Source organism: Physcomitrium patens, chromosome 15 (genome assembly GCF_059467195.1).
Source record: "Physcomitrium patens ecotype Gransden chromosome 15, ASM5946719v1, whole genome shotgun sequence".
In the NCBI taxonomy this organism is placed as follows: Eukaryota; Viridiplantae; Streptophyta; class Bryopsida; order Funariales; family Funariaceae; genus Physcomitrium; species Physcomitrium patens.
Window position 1 is genome coordinate 3414541 of NC_143424.1, and position 21305 is coordinate 3435845.

Here is a 21305-nt window from a genome sequence, read left to right on the forward strand (position 1 = left end):
AGATGTCTGAAGAACTGTCTAGATGGTTATTGAGTCTGCCGAGTGGAACTAATGGACCTTCGGCTCATCAGTGGCGTGGACCTCAACACCAGCTCTAATCAATCTGCTAGGCCGCTTCAAAAATACTATATCCAAAACTAATAGAACCATAACCGCACAAGGTGGGCACAAAAGATCTGAAGAGCAGAGACAACTGTTTGTCCAAACCACATCAAAACGGACGACGTACAGCCATCACATGAGGTCTGATTTGGAACCAGCAAGTAGTATTATAGCCAACATACATAATCTGCTTACAAATGGAAAATTTTATTGTCGCTAAATTGGATGCCAAACTGATAATTACAGTTCATCCTTAGCATCACCACCCTCTCCCGTAGAACCTGCAGTTTCAAGAGCAGTTGTTCTGTGCTTCTTAATAAACTTCGAGAGGTCAGCTTTACTGCGGTTACCGTCATATCGAATATTTTCTCCAGTGGCTGTGCGAAAGTAGAGTGTTGGGAAGCCCTTGACGTCAAACAGGTCTGAAGGGACATCATTGGCGGTGGCATCCTGAGGATCATCACAAACTCAATACGTTAATATACCGCAAACAACTGCAGTAGAGCTACAACACTGGTCTAAATTCTGTGTACACATATTCCCCTATGCATCTACAACCTCCCCAAAATTGGCAATGAATCATAGCGCAGGTATTCTACTGCACGTAGATTTGCATTCAAGACTCCAAAACCAGGGGACATGATTATGGACGCATGATTCTGAGGATTGTTTTTTGAAGTGGTGTCAAAGTACTACCAAGAAGCTGCAAGAAGAAGACTAATGAGTCACTTACCATCTTAGCAATAACAACATCGGAGTCATCCTTAAAATCGGCCGCAAGCGCATCCAGGGTAGGGGCTAGCTTTTTGCAGTGACCACACCAAGGTGCGTAAAACTCCAGCAGCACTGCATTGTACAGTGATGGAATACATCAGCTCGATCAAAGAAGGGATTATATGCAGGGCATTCCACCTCAAATGTTTTCCAATTAACAAAAGAAAACAATGAACTAATTATAGAAGCGAAATTTGACACTGAACTTTCATGAAGTTCAGCGATGAAAATAACTTTCATCATTTTCTTATTTGGGAATAAGTGCATTATTAACGTGACTCACTGGCAGGTACTACAAAGGCAATTCAATGGGCCATGAGAACCAAACCTCGGAAAATAAGATACTTCTAATTAGACATTCACTGAGCATTGAAAAAGTAGAAACAACCAGGGACTGACAGTGCACTATACAACCACCGTCAAAGATCATCTCCATATCAAAGTAGGTTGAAAGTTCCTTGACGCACCGTTCTTCCCAGAATCTAATACCATCTGATTGAGAGACTTCCTCACAACAACCTTCACGGGCTCATCATTTTTTACTGGTATCTCGTCAGATTTCACGTATGCTTCAATCTTGCCATCCTGTAAAACAGAGAAGTCAAGCTGTAGAATCTTACTACGTAAAAAATGAATATAGTTACGCACACCAAAATAACGTCTTTCAAGTTATCACTGGACACAGTACCTGACGAGGAAAGAAGCAGGAGTATCATCATAAAGAGGACTCCCACTGAAAAGTTTACCTGAAAATCTTGTAACCATCCAGGCATATCTGAAGCCTCGATGTTGTGTACCACATACTTTCTATTATTATCTTTATCCTGAACAACAAGTGCTGGCAATCCACCATCTTTGATACCAAAAAACTGCAGAAGAAAAACCATAGACACACTTTAATTCAAGCCTATACAGAACTTTGAAAAGCCACAACATCGTACGCAGCCAAAACGACAATTTCTTCTTAAGAAGCCTTGAGCAATATCGTTGCTGCATTAAAAACAACCTTCACAGCGTTGTCGTTCTCTTTTGAATCAGCTATGAGAAATTTGAGGCCTTTTGGCTGGAAAGCTTTCGCCAAATCACCGTAGATGGTCCTGTAAGACTCAGCGGTATCAGCCTTCAAGTCCAGGAGAAGATAAGCCTGTCCGAAATACGAATTCACACATTAGAATAAATAAAAGATAATAGGTTCGCCAGTGAGATTCATCACAGTACTTCAAGAAACAATGTATAGAAGCATACGCAGTTGAGAATAAATCCACTAAGATTCAGCGAAGTACCTTGGTAGCAACAGTGTTGAAGAACTTGCTCAAGAAAGCCTGAGATGTAGGGTCTTTGTTCATTTCAGTGACAAGTGGAACGCTCTTTTCTTCAAGAAACTTTTTCAACCCCTTCACCGACAAGTCCTGCAAAGTGAACACAGTTTACTAGAACATTAAAAAAATACGCCACCTATTTGACACTCAATCCCAAACACCTCTAAGCTGTGGTGCATAAGTCGTTAAAAAAGCAACACATTTTGACAGATACAAGTGACGATAGCCCTCACAAGCTCATGATACTCCTAATTCTCTGTAGTCTCAAAATTGGACGATTACGCCTAATACATGACACTAAACAACATGTTCAACCTCACTAAGCAGCACATAATCACACTCAACCTGAGAATTTGAAGACATCGTATAACTGAGAGTGATGACTCACTTGAGCATCATTAAAACCTTCGTCAAAGCACTTGTACAGACGAACTGCAGGAGCCACAAGTACAACACCCTTGTCGGGCACAAAAGAGCTGTCTAAAGTATGTGCAAACTGGTAATCTGTTCGTAATTCATCCGCTACAGTCATGAAGTCCAAGTATTCTTTATCCTCCAGACTCTTGAACAAACCGACCTGTAATCAAATTCATATGCAAACTCAATCAGCCATACCTAGAAAATACTATGAGAAAGACTAAACGTATACTATTTATAAATTGGGCAGGATCTAGGAATTCATGGTTGGCATTAGCTATGAGGACAAAAAGTGGCTTTGAAGCAAAAAATGAGCACACTGCTTGCACAGCATTATCAAGTAGAGAAGGTAATTAATTCATCGGGGCATTCTGAAAACGGCACAAACGATCGACATTAAATCCGGTTGTTGTGGGTTCACCACTGTAAGCTGAGACTTATTGACTAATTCCTCTGCTTCCTTGGCTGACGTAATTTCCACTGAAGGTGGTCCAACCAATTGCTTCAGATGAGCGATAATCCCCGCAGCATCTCGGGGGCCTTTATAATCTGACACGATGCCCCCACCCTTCTTGAAGATCTTGATAGTTGGAAAGCCCTTGATCCCGTACTCAGAAGCCAAGGGCTTGTTTTCCTCCGAATTTACGTCCAACTTGGCCAAAACAATTGGGGGATCGTGGCTCTTAAGCTCCGTTGCAGCCTTGGCATACTGCAAAATTCACACATCTGGTTTCAGTCATTCTGTACACTAGAAAGAAATACTACAACATGGCACCGTATCTTTACGAAAATTGCACTTTAGAGTCAAAATCAATCAGAAGTTAAAACTACCAGCTTAAACAGCTTACATGATCACAATCGAACATGTAGACCACCGATTGCACCAATCAGTCAATACACATAAATTAACGGAAGAGAAAGGAAAAGGGCCACAATTCTAAGTTGAAACACCAAGTATTTCATAGAAAAATACCAAAGCTGGTTAAACCTTTCATTTCGAGGTACCCATGAAACACCCGAAACTCACCTCAGGAGCTAGCTTCTTACAGTGTCCGCACCAGGGAGCATAAAACTCAACAACAATGAAGGGATTATCCATTATTGTCTTGGAGAGGTTTTCAATAGTAAGTACAAGCACATCCTTCTCTGAGACTGCTGCGCTCGCCCAAGGAACCACCAAAAGCATCAGCAGCAGCCCAATCCACGAATGAGCCGCCATCTTTAAAGAATTCGTAGCACACCTCCCCTTCACCCTCTGCCAACATCATTCTCCAACACTCAGAAAAGATCCAACTTGAAATCTCCATGAAAAACCCTAAATGGAATTGCAACCTGCAGTTCTCCTCAACACGCTATGTTACACGGAATTCACCAGCTTCATTAGTTATTTTCAAATTATATTGGTTACTACTTCTGACACCTCCGACCCACAGAGAACGTGGGATTAGCGGCAAACCAAGATTTCCAGAATAGACGAGAAGTAACCCTACTTATTAACAACCAACTGATACCTTAAAATCTAAAACCAAATCGAATTGCATCACCACTGATGCCATACTCCATACGCATCAAGCATCAATACCAAAGCAGCAATCAAAGCATCAAACTTGAACCCCTACTCTCCCAGCTCGCAGTAACAACCAAAAATTCAAACACACTACACAAAATCCACGTCACTAACAATGCAGCAAGCACAGCAGACCAAGCAACACCAACAGGACCAAAGCATCACCGGTGCTAATTGCTGAATGCCGTGCTTGACTCACCTACCACGAGCAATAAATACCTTCTACAAAACCCACACAGCGAGCCGATTCAACCCAAAACCTCCCTATCTGCCTCACCATATCCTCCCCACCACCACCGCCGATCAACACTTCAACGACGACAACAACAACAACAACAGCTGCTTCTTTCCTGCAAATTGGGCTCTAACGTCCAAAAAAAGACGATATCAATGAAGGATAGGCACGTGGCGCCAAGTTTGGAAACCGAGCTGGGGCTGTCCTAGCAAGTGCGTTATGCTGCCATGGCATCCACTTGTTAATCGTCTTTGTTGGCACTAACATTTGGCTATGCTCTTAAAAGAACAGTGACATCTTGCTTTGGTGTCATTTTAAAAAAAATTGAAATTATATTATAAACATAATAAAAATAAATTTAAAATATATAGAAATAATAATAAAAAAAAATCAAGACATTGAAAATATCCACCTCACACACAAGAGAATAAAAATATTTACTTAAGACTTGTTCAACTACAAATTAAATTAAATTTTTCTATTGAAAACTAGTATTTTAAAAAGTCTTTTAATACTTAAGTTTTATTGAATATTTAGTTGACATTTTTGTAACACTTGTATGATATATTTCATTGTATATATTTTTTCTATTTATTTTTCGTTTTGGTTTAAAATTTAGAAATCAAGATCAATTTAATACAACCACATATGTATATTAAATTATTCATCTATTTTCTAATAATTTTGTTTAACAAAAAAAAAATCTTAATTTTAATACATTGTCAAAAGATTATGCCTCTTTTAGATCTTATAATATATTTAGATAGATTATTATGACATAGAGTGTTATAACAATAGAGTAAAAGAATACAATTAGAATGCCAAGTGCAATTACTAGGTGTAAGATTAGGTGAGAAAGGTAGATATAAGCAAAATGGAGTTAGTAGGCTAATTGTAGCTAGTATAGAAAATCAAATGGATATCTTTTTAGCATCTTGTGAGTATCTAGAAGGAATCTAGAATACTCAAAATTGGCGATATTGGCGCAGCAATTGAGATGAGGCAAAAATCAAGAGACCTCATCCTCGATAGGGATCTGGGCCACCGCAGACCCTCGTCTCTCTTTTTATTTTAATTCCTGCGACATATTCTTGGACTTCGGGTGCTCTGGGATGTTTTGTTTTTGTATTATTTCCTCCTGGTATGTGAGGTCGAAGCTGCGGTGCAGCATGATTGTCCTCGTTCCACCTTGTTGTAGTGCAGCAAGCGAGTACTAGTTTAAGTCGGCACTTTTTTCTCTTTTTTGTATGTTGGTGTTGCGAAGGGCGAAGTAGGTGGTTCCAGCGGCGGTGACTTGTGACATTACCGATTTTTCCATTGTGGTTCAGAGTGGATTGTGGCGGTTGATGCTCTATGTGGGCCTTGGACTAAGCTTCCAAGCTATTGCAAACATCGCATTCAGAGGCACCGTGCTAGCGCAGTATTTTTGGTGGGATCGGTGATCGGTGTCGACACTCTTTATTACTGGGTGATCAAGAGCTTAGTGTCTTGACATTCAAATTCCAGAATATAAGTTGGGGATTTTTGGAAACAGTGGTGCTCGTCGAAGTAAATTGTATTATCTCTTGGTCTGATCCCCATTGATTCTTCCTTCTTTGTTGGCAAGTGACCGCGGTTGGTTTTCAACCGTCAAATTCAACTAAGCAACTATAAATTCGCTCCGGAGAATAACAGTATCAAGCCAGCATCCTCTTCAGTATTTGTGTTAGAGCAAGATGGGTTCTTGTCTCTCGATGACACAAGTCTCTTCTACTTGTGAACGGTCGTTTTTTGTGCGCTTAATGAATATTCTCCAAAACTAGGGCATCCAGAACTTGGTGATCCTCCAGACGCTAGTAAAATCGGGATCTATCAATGTGATCTCGATGGCCGGAAATGATCTCCAGATTGCCCGTAGGGCGTTGATGTTGCATTATTTCTTTGTAGTAGTAGTTAGCATGGATACAAGCAATCATCGGTAAAAAAGAACATCAGCACCAACAAGTGGTGTGAAGGAGCCTTGAGGATACTCAGCGAAGCCTGGAGATCCTGAAGTTGTTGCAAATTGAGCGTCTAGAACCAAAGAGAGCAAGACGAGTTCGAAGGCCAAGCAAATGAGCATCTGCATCCAAACTCAATCTCATCATCTTTGACTCCTCCAACTAGACAGCGGCTGGAGGCATACTCTCGAGGACCTCTGTGATTCCTTGGATTTTGAACTATTGAGTAAATCAAAACAAAAAATACAAACTCTTCTTGTCACTCAAATGGTCGTGCCATCCTTTGCATGTGAGTGGTATGAATGCAGTCTTCTTGAATTGGGTGAATTAGACCAATTTTGAGTAAAGTAGGATTTAAATGGATGAAGTTTAAATCAATTGGATGATAAATTGGGGATGATATTATATTTGGTTGGACAATTTCTCATTTTGTGGATGAGAAGTCATTTGAGGATGAAAACTCATTTGCAGATGAAAAATTGTCTTGGATGACATTTCATCTTAGATGACTTTTAATATTAGATCAAAAAAATTAAAATTAAAAATTATATGAAAAAATATATATATATATATATATATATATATATATGTCTTTCAAGTGTGTGGTTTTGTTAATTGAGTAATTGTGCTATTGTTGTAGTTGTATGAGTGTGGATTTTTAACTAGTTAGATAATTAAAAATTTAAAACAAAGTAGGAGGCAACTTAAGCAATTAAATTGTAAGCTAATTAATAGTTGTGAATTAGAATATATCATTTATTAGAGAGATTTATTTAGATTATAATTGTGATTTTTTTGAAGTATTTATTATTCCTTGTATTGTTATTATTTATGTGTGAGTGTGAGTTCATATTAGTAAACAAACTTAAGGATTTAAAAGTAAGGATTAAGGACATTTAGCTAATTAATTCACAAGTAAGTATTAATTGTAAACCTAAGAAAATCACCTAGTAGAGGGTGTTATCTAACTTACAATTGAAGAATTATTCGAATTGTGGATACAAGTCAAATACCAATAGGAATTATTAAAAAACTTAGATAATTATATCAATGTGAATTAGAATAGACTTCCAACTATGGAAGGTTTATTTTACTTTGCAAAAGGCTTATAGAGATAAGAAAGAAGCAAGGTACAAATCCTATGCCATCTAATGAAAATATGAACAAACCATAATTGTAGGCTAAATAAGAATATTGTATAGGCCTACTCTAGTATAAAACTACTTGCTCATAGAAGCCTCAACAAATATTGAAGTATACTTTGTTGGTGTAAAACTATGTATTCTTTATATATTGTGTATATTCTCATCGAAAATATCTTTATTTCCATTGGCAAGTTATTTTGGTCACCAACCTCTGTCTACCTTTGGTGGGATCTCAATCCTATATGTAACATTAGAAAAACCTCAATTGGTCATGTATGATTGGTTGAAACCACAATAAAGATAAGTTATCTCTTGATAGAGACATCAAGTAACTATATGCATGGGAATGCATAAGAATTTAACTTTGTAAATGGAAGGAAAAATCTCTTTTCAACATGCACTACTTCAATGGCTTCTAGGAAAATTCTAAATTAGCATGTTTAGGAATCCTTAAGAAGGTCATTAGATTTTGGTAAGAGAATAGAATGTGAAATTCAACTACTTAGCATAGAAAATAGCAAGTAAAGAGAGAATACCATATTATTAAGGAATTCCATGTATTCATTGCTAGATTATAGTTAATAATAATTAATAGAAGTATTCTATGCAATTGACTTATTATTGATATTACAACACAAAGATTGCATTGAAAAAGATTATAGTTCTGTATTATCTCTAAATTAAGCAAGCATAGTGCAAGATTTTACTTTCAAATATACTAGATATACGTAAATTATAAAATTAATTTCTATTGCATCTTGCAATGTCATCTAATCCGGAGTAAGAATATTGCGCTTTATCAATATCAGTATCATAGTTGAAATCTTAAAATTTTACTAGCTTGGCAACCAAATCAACCATTCAATAGAAATATAATCTTCTACTTACTCAATAATATGTTATGCTATCACCTATACCAAATCCACAAGAATTATGTTCTTCATAAGAAGTATTTGGGAGTGCTCCCTCAACTTAAGAAGTAAATCTTTTTATGCAATTTTATCATCTAATCTAATGGCTTTTGAGTCATTTCAAGCAAGGCTGATCTACTACTATCATAGACATGCATATTTACTTTAATAGTTTTTTAGATATTATAAATAAATAAAAGTAAGTTAATTTAATAATATTTTGTAGAAAAGCTTTCTAGAAGCTTCATAGACGTATTTTTATCTTTATATATGTCCATAGGTGATTCATAGATTAAAAACTTAGCCAACAAGTTAGCCACATGTTGCACATATTCCTAGCTTATGGTATAAGCTAACATTATGGCATACATATAAGAAACTTGCGTTGCAAGTTAAGACATGTATTTTACAAATTAGACATGCATCGGAGTTCCTATAGAATATTGTTAAGTAGCTTCTAGTTAGATAGTATATATAAAAGTAAGAATGAAGTCTTTTTTACTCTTGTTAATATCTTTCTAGTTCTCAGATTTATTTTAAGACTTTCTAGTCTTCTTGTCTTTGATAGTAGCCATTCCAATTTCAATATTCTATTAATTTTGAATGAATATCTATTCTTTTTGAATTACATAAGAGTGTATTGAGTTTTTGGTTCTTCAAGATTCATGTCTTTGATAGTATGATAAGAATATGAAATTTTGTTCTTATCTTCTTCTTAGAAGTAAGTCAACTACTCCACTTTAATTATTGTATTTTGAAGGTTGCAGACTATCCACCTTCAATCTAATATTTTTTCTTAACAATGAATTTTTTCTTAAAGAAAATGGACTATCCATCTTTGTGGATTTTTTTATTTGATATTAGAAGTTACAAATTACTCTATTCTAATTTGACTTTTGAATTTGTTTGAATTGCTGTAGAAGAAAAAATTATAGATGCTATTGTCAACAAAAGTGAAAATAGATTTGTAACTATTACAGACCTTCATAATCTTATCAACATTCTTAAAGTAGAAATGTCATATATTTCTAATATCAACTATGGAAGTAGTATTCCAATGCCTATGGAAGAGATCAATAATGGAATTCGAAGTCTATACTAAGAAATTGTGCAATTGAGAGAAGTAAGTAGATTAAGTTCACAATAGAATTTGAGAAGTTTTGCTATTAGAAGTATGAGGGAGATAAGGATAAGTATACCAAAGAAGTTTAATAGAACAAGATTTAAGTTTTGAAGATTTTTATAATAAAAAAAGATCTATCTTAGATTACATTCTTCTCAATATCCTAATGGATTTATTCAAGTTGGACTTAAAGGTGTATTTTTTTGTAGGAATGCTTTCTTAATTTGTACCTTTGATAGAAAAAAATTTATAACTATTCTATAATTTAAATTCATTATTAGAAGTCTTAACAATCATATTTGGAGGAAGTGATCAAAAAAAGATAGCAAAGATTAAAATTATATTTTTACAACAAGAATCACATTCAACCACTATATATTTTGTTGAATTTTAAAACCTTGATTGCAATATGGATTGAAATGATAAGGCCCTTATCAATCAATTTTGATATAGTTTAAAAGATAATATCAAGGATTTACTATTTTAGATGTTAAAAGCAAATTTATTAGAAAAAATTATTATTCAAGCTATTTCATGCACTAATCAATTCTTTGAAAGATGTCAAGAATAAAGTTTTAGTTAAAGAGGTAGAAGTCAAGTCATAGTAACAGCTTATTAGTTCATAGAAGTTTATTCATCAAGACCAAAATCTATGTGAATTAAGACAATATGTTTCAAATTTCTTATTGAACAAAAAAAGACTCAATGTCATTAAGAAAGATTATACTTATATTGTACAGATCCTAAATATAGTACTCAATATTATGCAAAGAAGCAATATAACCACATAATGAAAAGAATAATTGCAAAAAAATAAAAATGTATTAGAAACTAGTTTCTCCAACTACAATAAGAATTGTATGAGTAGAAGCTTATGTCACACATAATAAAGATCTTATTTTCTTTTTAGATCCTTTACTTTATTTTATGATAGAAATTTGTTTAGGACTAAAAAATGACAAAGTCTCAATCTTATTAGATTCAAGAGTCTTAGCTTGTATTATAGATTAAGTCTTTGTTAAAAAACAAGAAATATCTTCAATTAAAAAAATCTAAATTTTGCATATAGAAGTAATAAATGATAATTTTTTAACTTCTAATGATGTCACTCATGAAACTATTCTTTTAAATGTAGAACTGGTGGTCATAATAGCTTAGTAATATTTAATACGATTAAATCTTCTTCTAACTCAATTATTTTAGGATTATTGTAGATAAAAAAATATAACCCTCAAATAGATTGGATTTCTTATAACCTTAATTTTTCCAATAGTTAAACCAAAGATTTTGTTAGACAAATAGAAATCCATAATTTCAATACATCTAAATCTTTATTAGTAGGTGCAAGAGCTTTCATGTATACTATAAAAGAAGGATCAAATTTTACTATATATGTTATACCTATTTTCAATGGAAAAAGGTTTTTAAGTAGCATTCTAAGATAATATTAAGATTATTAAGATTTTTTTAAGAAAAAAAATATAAATATTCTTCCAAAGCATTGTACTTATGACTATTCCATTGTTCTTCAAGAAAAAATTCAATCACTATTTGGACCAATCTATAACCAATTATAATATAAGTTGGTTTCATTCAAGGAATATATTAATGAAAAATTAACTAAGAACTTCATATGCCATTATAAATCTCCAATATAGACTTCTATCTTATTTGTGAAAAAAAAGAGATATTTTTGCGAATGAGTATGGACTATCAAGGACTCAACAAGATTACCATCAAGAATAGGTATCATCTACCTTTGATTTCAAGACTTTTTGATCAACTTAATCAAGTAAAGATCTATACTAAAATAGATCTATAAGAAATTTAAAACCTTGTATGCAATAAATAAGGAGATGAATGAAAAACTATATTTCAAACTACATATAGGTATTTAAAATATAATGTCATGCCTTTTGGACTCATAAATATACCAACTACTTTTTAATATCTAATTAATGATGTTTTTTATGAGTTTCTTGATAGCTTTACTATCGATTAATTGGATAATATATTAATTTATTTTAAAAATAAAAAAGATCATGAACTTCATGTTTGTTGTGTATTATAAATACTAAGAGATGTAGGATTATATACTAAGATAGAAAAGTATATATTTCATAATATTCAAGTTGGCTTCTTAGAATATAATATTTTAAATAATAATCTTATGATGTATCCTAAGAAGATTCAGATTATTATAGATTAGAAGATTTCAAAAATAATAAAAAAATATATAATATTTTTTGAAATTTATCAATCATTATTAAATCTTTATTAAGATTTTTTATATATTTTTTCAAATTATGGTTCTTCTTATAAGTTTGACATATAAAAAAAAACTTGAGTGGAATAAAGAAGCTAAAATATCTTTTGAAGCTTTAAAGATAGCATTTAAAAATACATCAAACTTTATTATAGATGTAATGTTGTCAAAAATGAAAGTAGATGATAAGTTCTATCTGATAGCTTTTTATTCTAAAATCAATTTATTAACCAAAATTTACTAAAAGAATCATAATCAAGAGCTTCTTGTAATTGTGGAGTCATTTCAAGAATGACATCATTATTTAGAAGGTTCTTTTAGTCTAATCCTCATCAATATAGTTAATAAGAACCTTGAATACTTCATGTCAATACATGTTTTGAATTATTGCCAAACTCACTAGAGTATGTTTTGATCAAGATTTAATTTCAAGATCACTTATTGATCCAAAAAATAATAAGATTTATCAAATATTATTTCTAGACATTCTTATTTGGCATTAAAAGAAACAAATGCACCTTTTGATCAATAAAGAACAATTTTCTTTAAACCAAAGTATTTTCATCTCTAAATAATGAAATGAATATTAACTATTGATTCAACATTCTTCAAGCAAGTTCAATCAAGTATGTCCTTTGATCCTCTTGTTCATGATATTAAGAATAATTCTTTTAAGTTTCATAATAATTCTAAGTTTAAATTGAAAAAAAAATCTATTCTATTTTGAAGGACAATTATATATTCCAAAAGATGAAATAAGATTATTCATTCTTCAAGGTTATCTTGACAATCCAGCAATTGAATATTTTAGATACAAAAATTCTTTGGAACTAATATCTAGAGATTTTTAGTGGCATCAAATATAAAAGGTTGATAAAAACTTTGTACAATCATGTGATATTTGTTCATTAATATTCTTATAGACTTCTTTAACCATTACTTATTCCAAAACAACTATGGTCTTCTATTTCTATACGATTTATAAGAAATCTTATAATTTCAAATTCTTTTGACTCTATATTTGTGATATTAGGTCAATTCATCAAGTTGGCACATTTTTTACTATATACAAAATCTATAAAATCTATAAAATCTATTATAAGTAAAAAAAAAAATAAGCTTTTTTTTAATAATATCTATCACTATCATGGATTATTAAAGAATATTATATCACATAGGGACATATAATTTGTATCAAGATTTCAATTTTTTTTAAGATTTTGAAGGTAGACATAAAATTATCCTTAGATTTTTATTTTTAAATTAATAGCCAAAAAAAACAAGTGAATTAAGTTCTAAAATATTAGTTGAAGTGTATCATCAATTATTAATAAGATGATTAAATAATTCTTTTATTATTGGCAAAGTTTACTCATAATAATAAGATACATTTACTATTCAATAAACTCTTTTTTTTGCCAATTATGGTTAATGTTTACAACTTGATACTTTTGATTTTTTAAAAGTTAATAATTTTACAACAAAAGATTTGGCAAATTATTTTTTAGAACTATATACAACAATAAAGATGGAACTAAAAGAAGCTTAAGAACAACAAAAGATCAATGTGGATGCTTATAGCAAAGAATAACTTCAATTCCATATTGGCAATAAGATATAGATACTTTGTTGTAATATTAAGACTATTTGCCTTTGTAATAATTTGGATTACTGTAGACTTAAACTATTTTTTATATAAAAATAGATTAATTTAGTTGCTTATTAATTATATTTATTGGAATCTATAAAGATTTATTTCGTGTTTATGTATCTTTTCTTATGCCATACAAGATTATATATATATATATAAAAAAGACAACAAATGCCACCTCTTCTTATAGTAGATAATAATTAAGAGTTCAAAGTAGAAGAAATTATAAACTTAAGGTGGCACCTAAATAGGTTGTAATATCTTGTTCATTGGCACAAATATAATATTAATGAATTTACATGGAAGTCTGCTAAGAATCTTACAAATACAATAAAGAAGATTGATACTTTTCATCAATAATATCTATCAAAATCAAGATAAAGGATAGAAAATCTTTACTATAAAAGAATTATAATTTAAGAACAATTATATTTGATCTTCTAACTTTATTTGTAATTTTTATGTATTTATAGTACTAAAGAGATAGAGAATCAATAGCTAATAAATTTAACTCAAGTACCATCATTTCTTAACTTATTAGATGAGACATTATAATTATTATAGTCTTTAAGACAATATAATCAAAATGAAGACCTTCAAAAACATCAATTTTTTTTTTAATAGATGGCAAGGTACAATGCATATGGTATCACAACCTTGAAAGAGACTATTAATGTTTGGTGATTGTATTTGTGGTTAGAATGGTTCTTAATGGTATTATAAATATTTTATTTGAAAGAATTTATAGAGGCCTCAATAATAATCAAGTAACAAGGTGATCTTTCTATTTTTGAATAAGAAATTATTGATAGTTGAGGACTTATTAACTACCTTTAAAAAGAATAAAGATCAAAATATGTAGCAAATATATTTTACTACATCTTTGACTTCTTCAATATATAATCACTACTCCTCTTGGAACTTGTTTCTAGAAAGGAGGTAATATCACAAATATGCATATTTATTCCAATAGTTATCTAGATATTATGAATAAATAAAAATAAGTTAGTTTGATGATATTTTATAGAAAAGCTTTCTAAAAGCTTTATAGACATGGTTTCATCTTTATATATGTCTATAGATAATTGATAGATTAAAAACTTGGCCAATAAGTTAGTTACATGTTGCATATATTGGTAGCTTGTGGTACACATATAGAAAATTTCCCTTACAAGTTAAAACATGTATTTTATAAATTGGACACATCTTAAAGGTTCTATAGAATGTTGTTAAATAGCTTCTAACTAGATAGTATATATAGAAAAAAAATGAAAACACCTTCACTCTTGTCAATGCCTTTTTAATTCTTAGTCTTGTTTCAAGGCTTTTTAATATTCCTGTCTTTGATAATAGCTATTCCAATTTCAATACTATATTAGTTTTGAATGAATATTTATTTATTTTTAATTACATAAGATTGTATTGAATTTTTTATTCTTTAAGATTTATATCTTTGAGAACTATTCATCAATAATTGAGATATAAAATACAACAAATAAATTGTATTTGAATTATAAGATGTGCTTCTATGCTTTAGAGTTGAGCAATTATATCATTACACAATGACATGACAACATATCAAAGAAGGATTTTTATACTAGACTATGGCACTATTTGAGAAGATATATTAACTTGCATACATCAAACTTACACAAAACTATTGAAATGCATATTTAATCAAACCAACACTCAAGTTCTTTTGATAAGATACATACTCTATGAACTATGTCATTACTCTCTTTTAAGGCTAAAAAACTTGTGGTGTTTAGAGTAATTGCACGCACCTCAAATCATCTATCAATGATCTATTCTATCACTTAAATTTATGCCATTACAATGACCTCAAAAGTTATTTAGTCTACTATTCAACCAATATTAATACCATTAGAGCTAAAAATATAATTATCTACCTCTTCAATAAAATTCCTTTCAATTCTCTAAAAACAACTAGTATCCATGATCTCAGAACTCACTAATTTTTTCCTTGTAGAAAAGATTTTGTACACATTATGGCTTAATAGGATAGCAATTAATAACTAATTACCTTCTTTCTTCGTCTAAGGATTTTAGGTCTTTACTTCTATACCAAAAATTTTACTTATTATAACAAAACACATTCTTCAACCTCAGGTCAAACTTAAAAAATTATCAACATTATTATTTGACAAATTTTCTTTGGATGATGACTACTATGTGTTTATTCATGACTTTATTATAATTGCTAATGCTTATTATATCTTGAACATGTATTCTATATCATAATATTGCATCTTATTACTAGGCAATATATACAACCTTTTTAAATCACTTAAATAATGCTACTTTGTCTACTTGGATACAAGATCAATAGCTAGACAAAATCTTATTTATTCTTATAAACCATCAAAACTAAACTTGAGACTATCTCAAAAATATAAAATACCACTATAGAAAGAATTTGCAACTCTACCTCTTTCAATTCATACACCATATCAAACTTGCTACTAGCAATGAAAAAAACTTCATATGGTGGATGGTATTATAATATTTTATTCACTTTTTTTTTTTAGACTTGATAATAGAAGTTGGCATCAATGTCTTAACATCCGACAATATTATGCTCCAACATCTAAATATTTGTCTTCAATATTTGAGATTTACCACCTCCAAATAATTAAAATATAAGCATATCAATATCATGTTGGCTGTTGTTATTAATCTTTAATACTAGCAATTTTTTTTGTTAAGATGAGCAACATTCATACAACCACAAAGATAGCAATCAAATTCTAACATTAGAGAGCCTTTTATAATAACTAGTCATATTATATAGTAAAACATAATAGAACAAATTTAATGCTTTCTATTTTATTATTGGCTTAAGAAGTTTCAAATATATAATATACTTCTACAACATTTATGTCATGTTAGAATATAATGTAATGATTTATTCATTAAGGCCGTTCATATTTGAATGACTAAGAAAGATAAGAAAGAAATTGGAAGCTCAAACATTATAAATTCATTTAAACAAAACATCACATCTCTTGAAAAACATGAATATGAAGTCTTTTGTAAGTCCATCTATAATCATGTCTACTACCTTCTTTCAATTAAATTTTCTCTCTCCTTCTAAGATGCATATTCTACTAAATATATAGATTTTGTTAGGATAAATATAAGGTATTAAGAAATCTTTGATAATCAACACAAGATGTAATATGATTGCAATCCTTCTTAATACTACTAAATTATTCAATCTACATATAACTCATTCCAACCAATAGGTGTTATTATTGATAGTAGCACCTATCAATCTCTTGACATAGTATAATCACCATAAACATCTTAAGAGTTAATGCTATAGTAGATGCCTTCATAAGCTCTGGAGACAAAATCCTCTTAGGTCTTAAGTAAATAATTTAGATTGCATGTCTATAAGACATTGTTTTCTACTATATGACATTTCATCTACACAATGATACACCATAAATTATCTTGCTTGCAATTATAATCTTGGCATCTCATGTGGTTACTATAATGCCATCTCTTCTTGTCTTCTTAAATGATCATACATACTACAATTGGTCAACCTTCATCAATTTTTTCTTGCCCAATAATTGCTTATACATATAGACACCTCTCAATTAGAATTACAAATTTATATCGCTAACTCAAATATTAGAATATTCTACTCTTATCTATGCATTGTAAATTTTTATTATCTTCTTATTTTTATAGCATGTCCATTATACCAACACAACTTAAGCATGCCCTACAAATTACTTTATCAAAGTACAACCTTAATGGTGGTTGTTTAAATAATCTTGTGCCATAGTCATATGTGGCATATACAATTGTTGCTATCATGAAAAAATTATGGTACTAATAGCTAATTTCTTTGCTACTTTGATTCATATTTTAGTCAATTAAGTAATAGCTTAATTAGCAACACTTGCTACCTATACTATAATCGATTTTTACTTATTAGCAATACAAACATTTGTATCAACAACATACTATGTCATAAATAATTATTTTATTATTTACTACAATCTAACAAGAATTCATCCACATCTCGTCAGTAGACTATTAACAGTTTATCATAATTAAATGGGAGATACAACTTAATATCAATCTCATTCTTTAACAATGTAATTGAGTTTCAAGCATAAGAACTTAATGAAAATAAATAAATAAGTGAGATTCTTTTAAAGAAATATGACAAAATAAAAATAGAGAAGTATATATATATTACAAAAGAAACTAGAATGGCTATTGCCAAAAGACAAGAAAACTAGAGACTTTTAAAGCAAACTAAAAATAAAAAAAGAATTAACAAGAGTAAAAAGGGTTTCACTCTTACCTCTATATGTACTATATACTTAAGATCTATGTGGTGACGTTCTATAAGACATTCATATACGTATTGATTTTGCATGACACATATCTTAATTTGTAAGATAAAGTTTTTATATAGATACCACATAGTTAGCTTGTTCTGCATGCTACCGATACATATCACATGCGGTTAGTTTGTTGATCAAGTTTTTAACTTGTTAATCAACTATGAATACATGTAAAGTCAAAACAACATCTATGAAGCTTTTAAAAAGCTACTAGAAAGCTTTTTTAGAAGGTATTATGAAATTAATTTACTTTCACCTACTTCTATTTATTCATATTACTTAAATAATAATTACAGTAGATATATATCTATAATATTATACTGCCTTCTAGAGACGAGTTCCATGAGGAGCAATGATCACATATTGAAGAAGTCTAAGATATAGCAAATTATATTTGCTATGTATTTTGATCTTTGTTCTCTTTGAAGGTAATTGATAAATGATCTCAATCATTGATAATATTCCATTCTAAGATAAAAAGACTACCCTATTATTTGATTATTGTTCAAATCTTCATAACTTCCTTTAAACAAAATATTTGTAACATCATAAAAAGTTGTGCCTATCTCTAATAAAATCACAAAACATCAAGAGTCTCTTCTCAGGTCATGATATCAAATGCATTGTATCTTGCCATCTATTTGAAGAAGAACATGTCATTCTTGAAAGTCTTCATTTTTATTACGTCTTCTTGAAGGTTGTCATAATTGCAATGTCTTGTCCAATAAGTCAAAAAATAATGGCTCTTAAGTTGAATCCACTAGTTGTTGATTTTCCATCTCTTTAACACCATAATCATATAGAAACTACAAATAAGATTAGAAGATAGGATGCAATCTTTTGTATTTTTTTTTTTTTTTTTTTTTTTTTATAGCAAAGGTTTGCTATCCTTTATTTTGGTTTTAATGGATTTTTTTGATGAAAAGCTTTGATATTCTATGTTGCATTTGTAAGATTTTTTGTTGGCTCCCATGTACGTTAATTAATATTGTATCCGTATTAGGGACATATTCCTTAGAACTTTCTAGAGAGAAGTTTCTAGAACCTTCTAGAAAACAAGCCTCTGGAACCTTCTAGAAGAGAAGCCTCTGGAACCTTTTAGAGAGAAGTTTCTAGAAGCTTCTAAAAAGGAAGTCTCTGGAACCTTCTAGAAGAGAAGTTTCTAGAAGCTTCTAGAAAGAAATCCTCTGGAACTTTCTAGAAGCTTCCTAGTTAATAGAAGTAGCTCGAGAAGTTTCTAAAACCTTCTAGAAAGGAAGCCTCTGGAACCTTCTAGAAGCTTCCTAGTTAATAGAAGTAGCTCAAGAAGCTTCCTAAGTAGGAGTATATATAGGGATCGAGGCTGAAGAGTTCTTCAGTCTCGACAACACATCTCTTGGAGTTCTAGCTCACCTTTCTGGTGTTGTTCTTGTACTCATCTGTTTAATCTAGTTCTGCCACTTCTTCTTGAACTTCTTGTTAGATTTCAAGTCTGTATTTTGTTGCTCGACGATTTTGTTGTCATCTACTTGGACGATATTCTAATATTCTCTAAAAATGAGGAAGAGCATGAGGAGCATGTTCGTTTGGTCTTGGAGAAACTACGCAAGCGAGGACTATATGCCAAATTAGAAAAGTGTTTATTTCACCAGACAGAGATGGAATTTTTGGGGTTCATTGCGACTACAGAAGGTTTGAAGATGGACCCCAAGAAAGTAGAAGCAATCATGTCTTGGGAGGTTCTGAAGACGGTTAGAGACGTACAATGCTTTCTTGGTTTTACTAACTTCTATCGGATCTTCATCAAGAATTATTCTCAAGTTGCTGCTCCTCTCACTCGATTAACATGCAAGGATAAGTTGGAATGGGGACCTTTGGCGGAGAAGGCGTTTCAAGATTTGAAGATAGCATTTATTACAGCTCCAATTTTGGTACATCCAGATTTTACAAAGGCCTTCTATTTAGAAACTGATGCTTCAGATTTTGCTTTGGGAGCTGTGCTTTCACAAATGAGTGAAGATAAGAAGCTCCATCCAGTTGCATTCTATTCTCGGAAGTTCTCTGCTGCTGAAATCAATTATGAGATCCACGATAAGGAACTTCTTGCTATAGTGGATTCTTTCGAAGAATGGCGTCACTTTCTTGAAAGAGCTGCACATCCAATAACCATATATACGGATTTCAAGAATTTGGAGTATTTCATGACGGCTCGAGTTTTAAATCGGCGTCAAGCTCGGTGGAATATGTCGCTATCTAGATTTGATTTTGTTATCACTTATCGACCTGGAAGGCAGCAAGGACTATCCGATGCTTTATCAAAGAGATCGTATCTTGCACCAAAGGCTGGAGAAGCAGCGTTTGATCAACAATGTACAACGTTATTGAAGCCAGAGAGATTTCAACTTTGTGCTACTATTGTATCATTTGATGCTGACTTCCTAAACCAGGTACGTGCTATGACCATTAAAGATTCAGTAGCCATTGATATCAAGCAACGTACCAATGACGACAAGTTCAAGGTGGAGGGAGATCTTTTATACTTTGAAGAGCGATTGTACATTCCAAAAGGACTAGCACGACTCCGAGTTCTTCAATCTCGCCATGATTTTCCATCTGCTGGACATTTTGGATTCAACAAGACCTTGGAGCTTATTTCCCGAGATTTTTAGTGGCTCCAAATGTGGAAGGATGTGAAAGATTTTGTCCTCTCTTGTGACATCTGTTCAAGATCTAAGAATCCTCGGCATCGCCCTTATGGACTTCTACAGCCATTGCCAATTCCACGTCGACCATGGTCTTCAATTTCTATGGACTTCATCACGGACTTGCCATCATCAAACTCATTTGACAGCATCTTTGTCATGGTAGATCGGCTTACGAAGATAGCACACTTTGTTCCTTGTAAGAAGACATCGTCCAGTGAAGTCACAGCAAGACTCTTTCTCGATAATGTGTATCGATATCATGGACTACCAGATGATATCATATCAGATCGAGGTACCCAGTTCGTGTCAAAGTTTTGGAGATCTCTCTTTGGGATATTGAAGGTGGATATCAACCTTTCTTCAGCTTTTCATCCTCAAACTGATGGCCAAACGGAACGGGTGAACCAAGTCTTGGAGCAGTACTTACGATGCAGCATCAACTATCAGTAAGACGATTGGATTGCATATCTACCGCTAGCCGAGTTTGCATATAACAACACCCTCCATGCGTCGACTCAACAAACACCATTCTTTTCCAACTATGGGTATCATCCGAAGCTTGATTTATTGAGTTCGTCAACAAATAACAATCCAGCAGCTGAAGGATTTGCGAAGCAACTATCAGAGCTTCAAACTATGTTGAAGCTTCAATTACAATCCGCTCAAGAATCCTATAAGACGTCTGCAGATAGATTTCGGAATCCAGTACCTACTTTCAAAGTTGGAGACAAAGTCTGGCTTCTT

At 31.8% G+C, this 21305-nt stretch overlaps 1 protein-coding gene across 7 annotated transcripts; it reads right to left on the reverse strand.

Annotated features, from left to right (window-relative positions):
* Nucleotides 1–246: 246 nt before the first annotated feature.
* LOC112292886 (protein disulfide-isomerase) lies at nt 247–4504 on the reverse strand. 7 transcript variants are annotated; one of them, XM_024541844.3, is made up of 10 exons: nt 4399–4504; nt 3640–3867; nt 3034–3321; nt 2584–2772; nt 2160–2285; nt 1883–2020; nt 1623–1745; nt 1344–1461; nt 836–948; nt 247–552 (listed from the first exon to the last, which is right to left on the reverse strand). In XM_024541844.3, the coding sequence occupies exons 2-10, from the start codon at nt 3829–3831 to the stop codon at nt 343–345; spliced, it is 1497 nt and encodes a 498-aa protein (XP_024397612.1). In that variant the 5' UTR covers nt 3832–3867; nt 4399–4504; the 3' UTR covers nt 247–342. The 7 variants fall into 7 exon arrangements, with proteins under 7 accessions (XP_024397612.1, XP_090112385.1, XP_024397611.1 ...); XM_090256259.1 differs by having other exon boundaries at nt 3037–3321; nt 4383–4504; XM_024541843.3 differs by having other exon boundaries at nt 4383–4504.
* Nucleotides 4505–21305: the final 16801 nt, after the last annotated feature.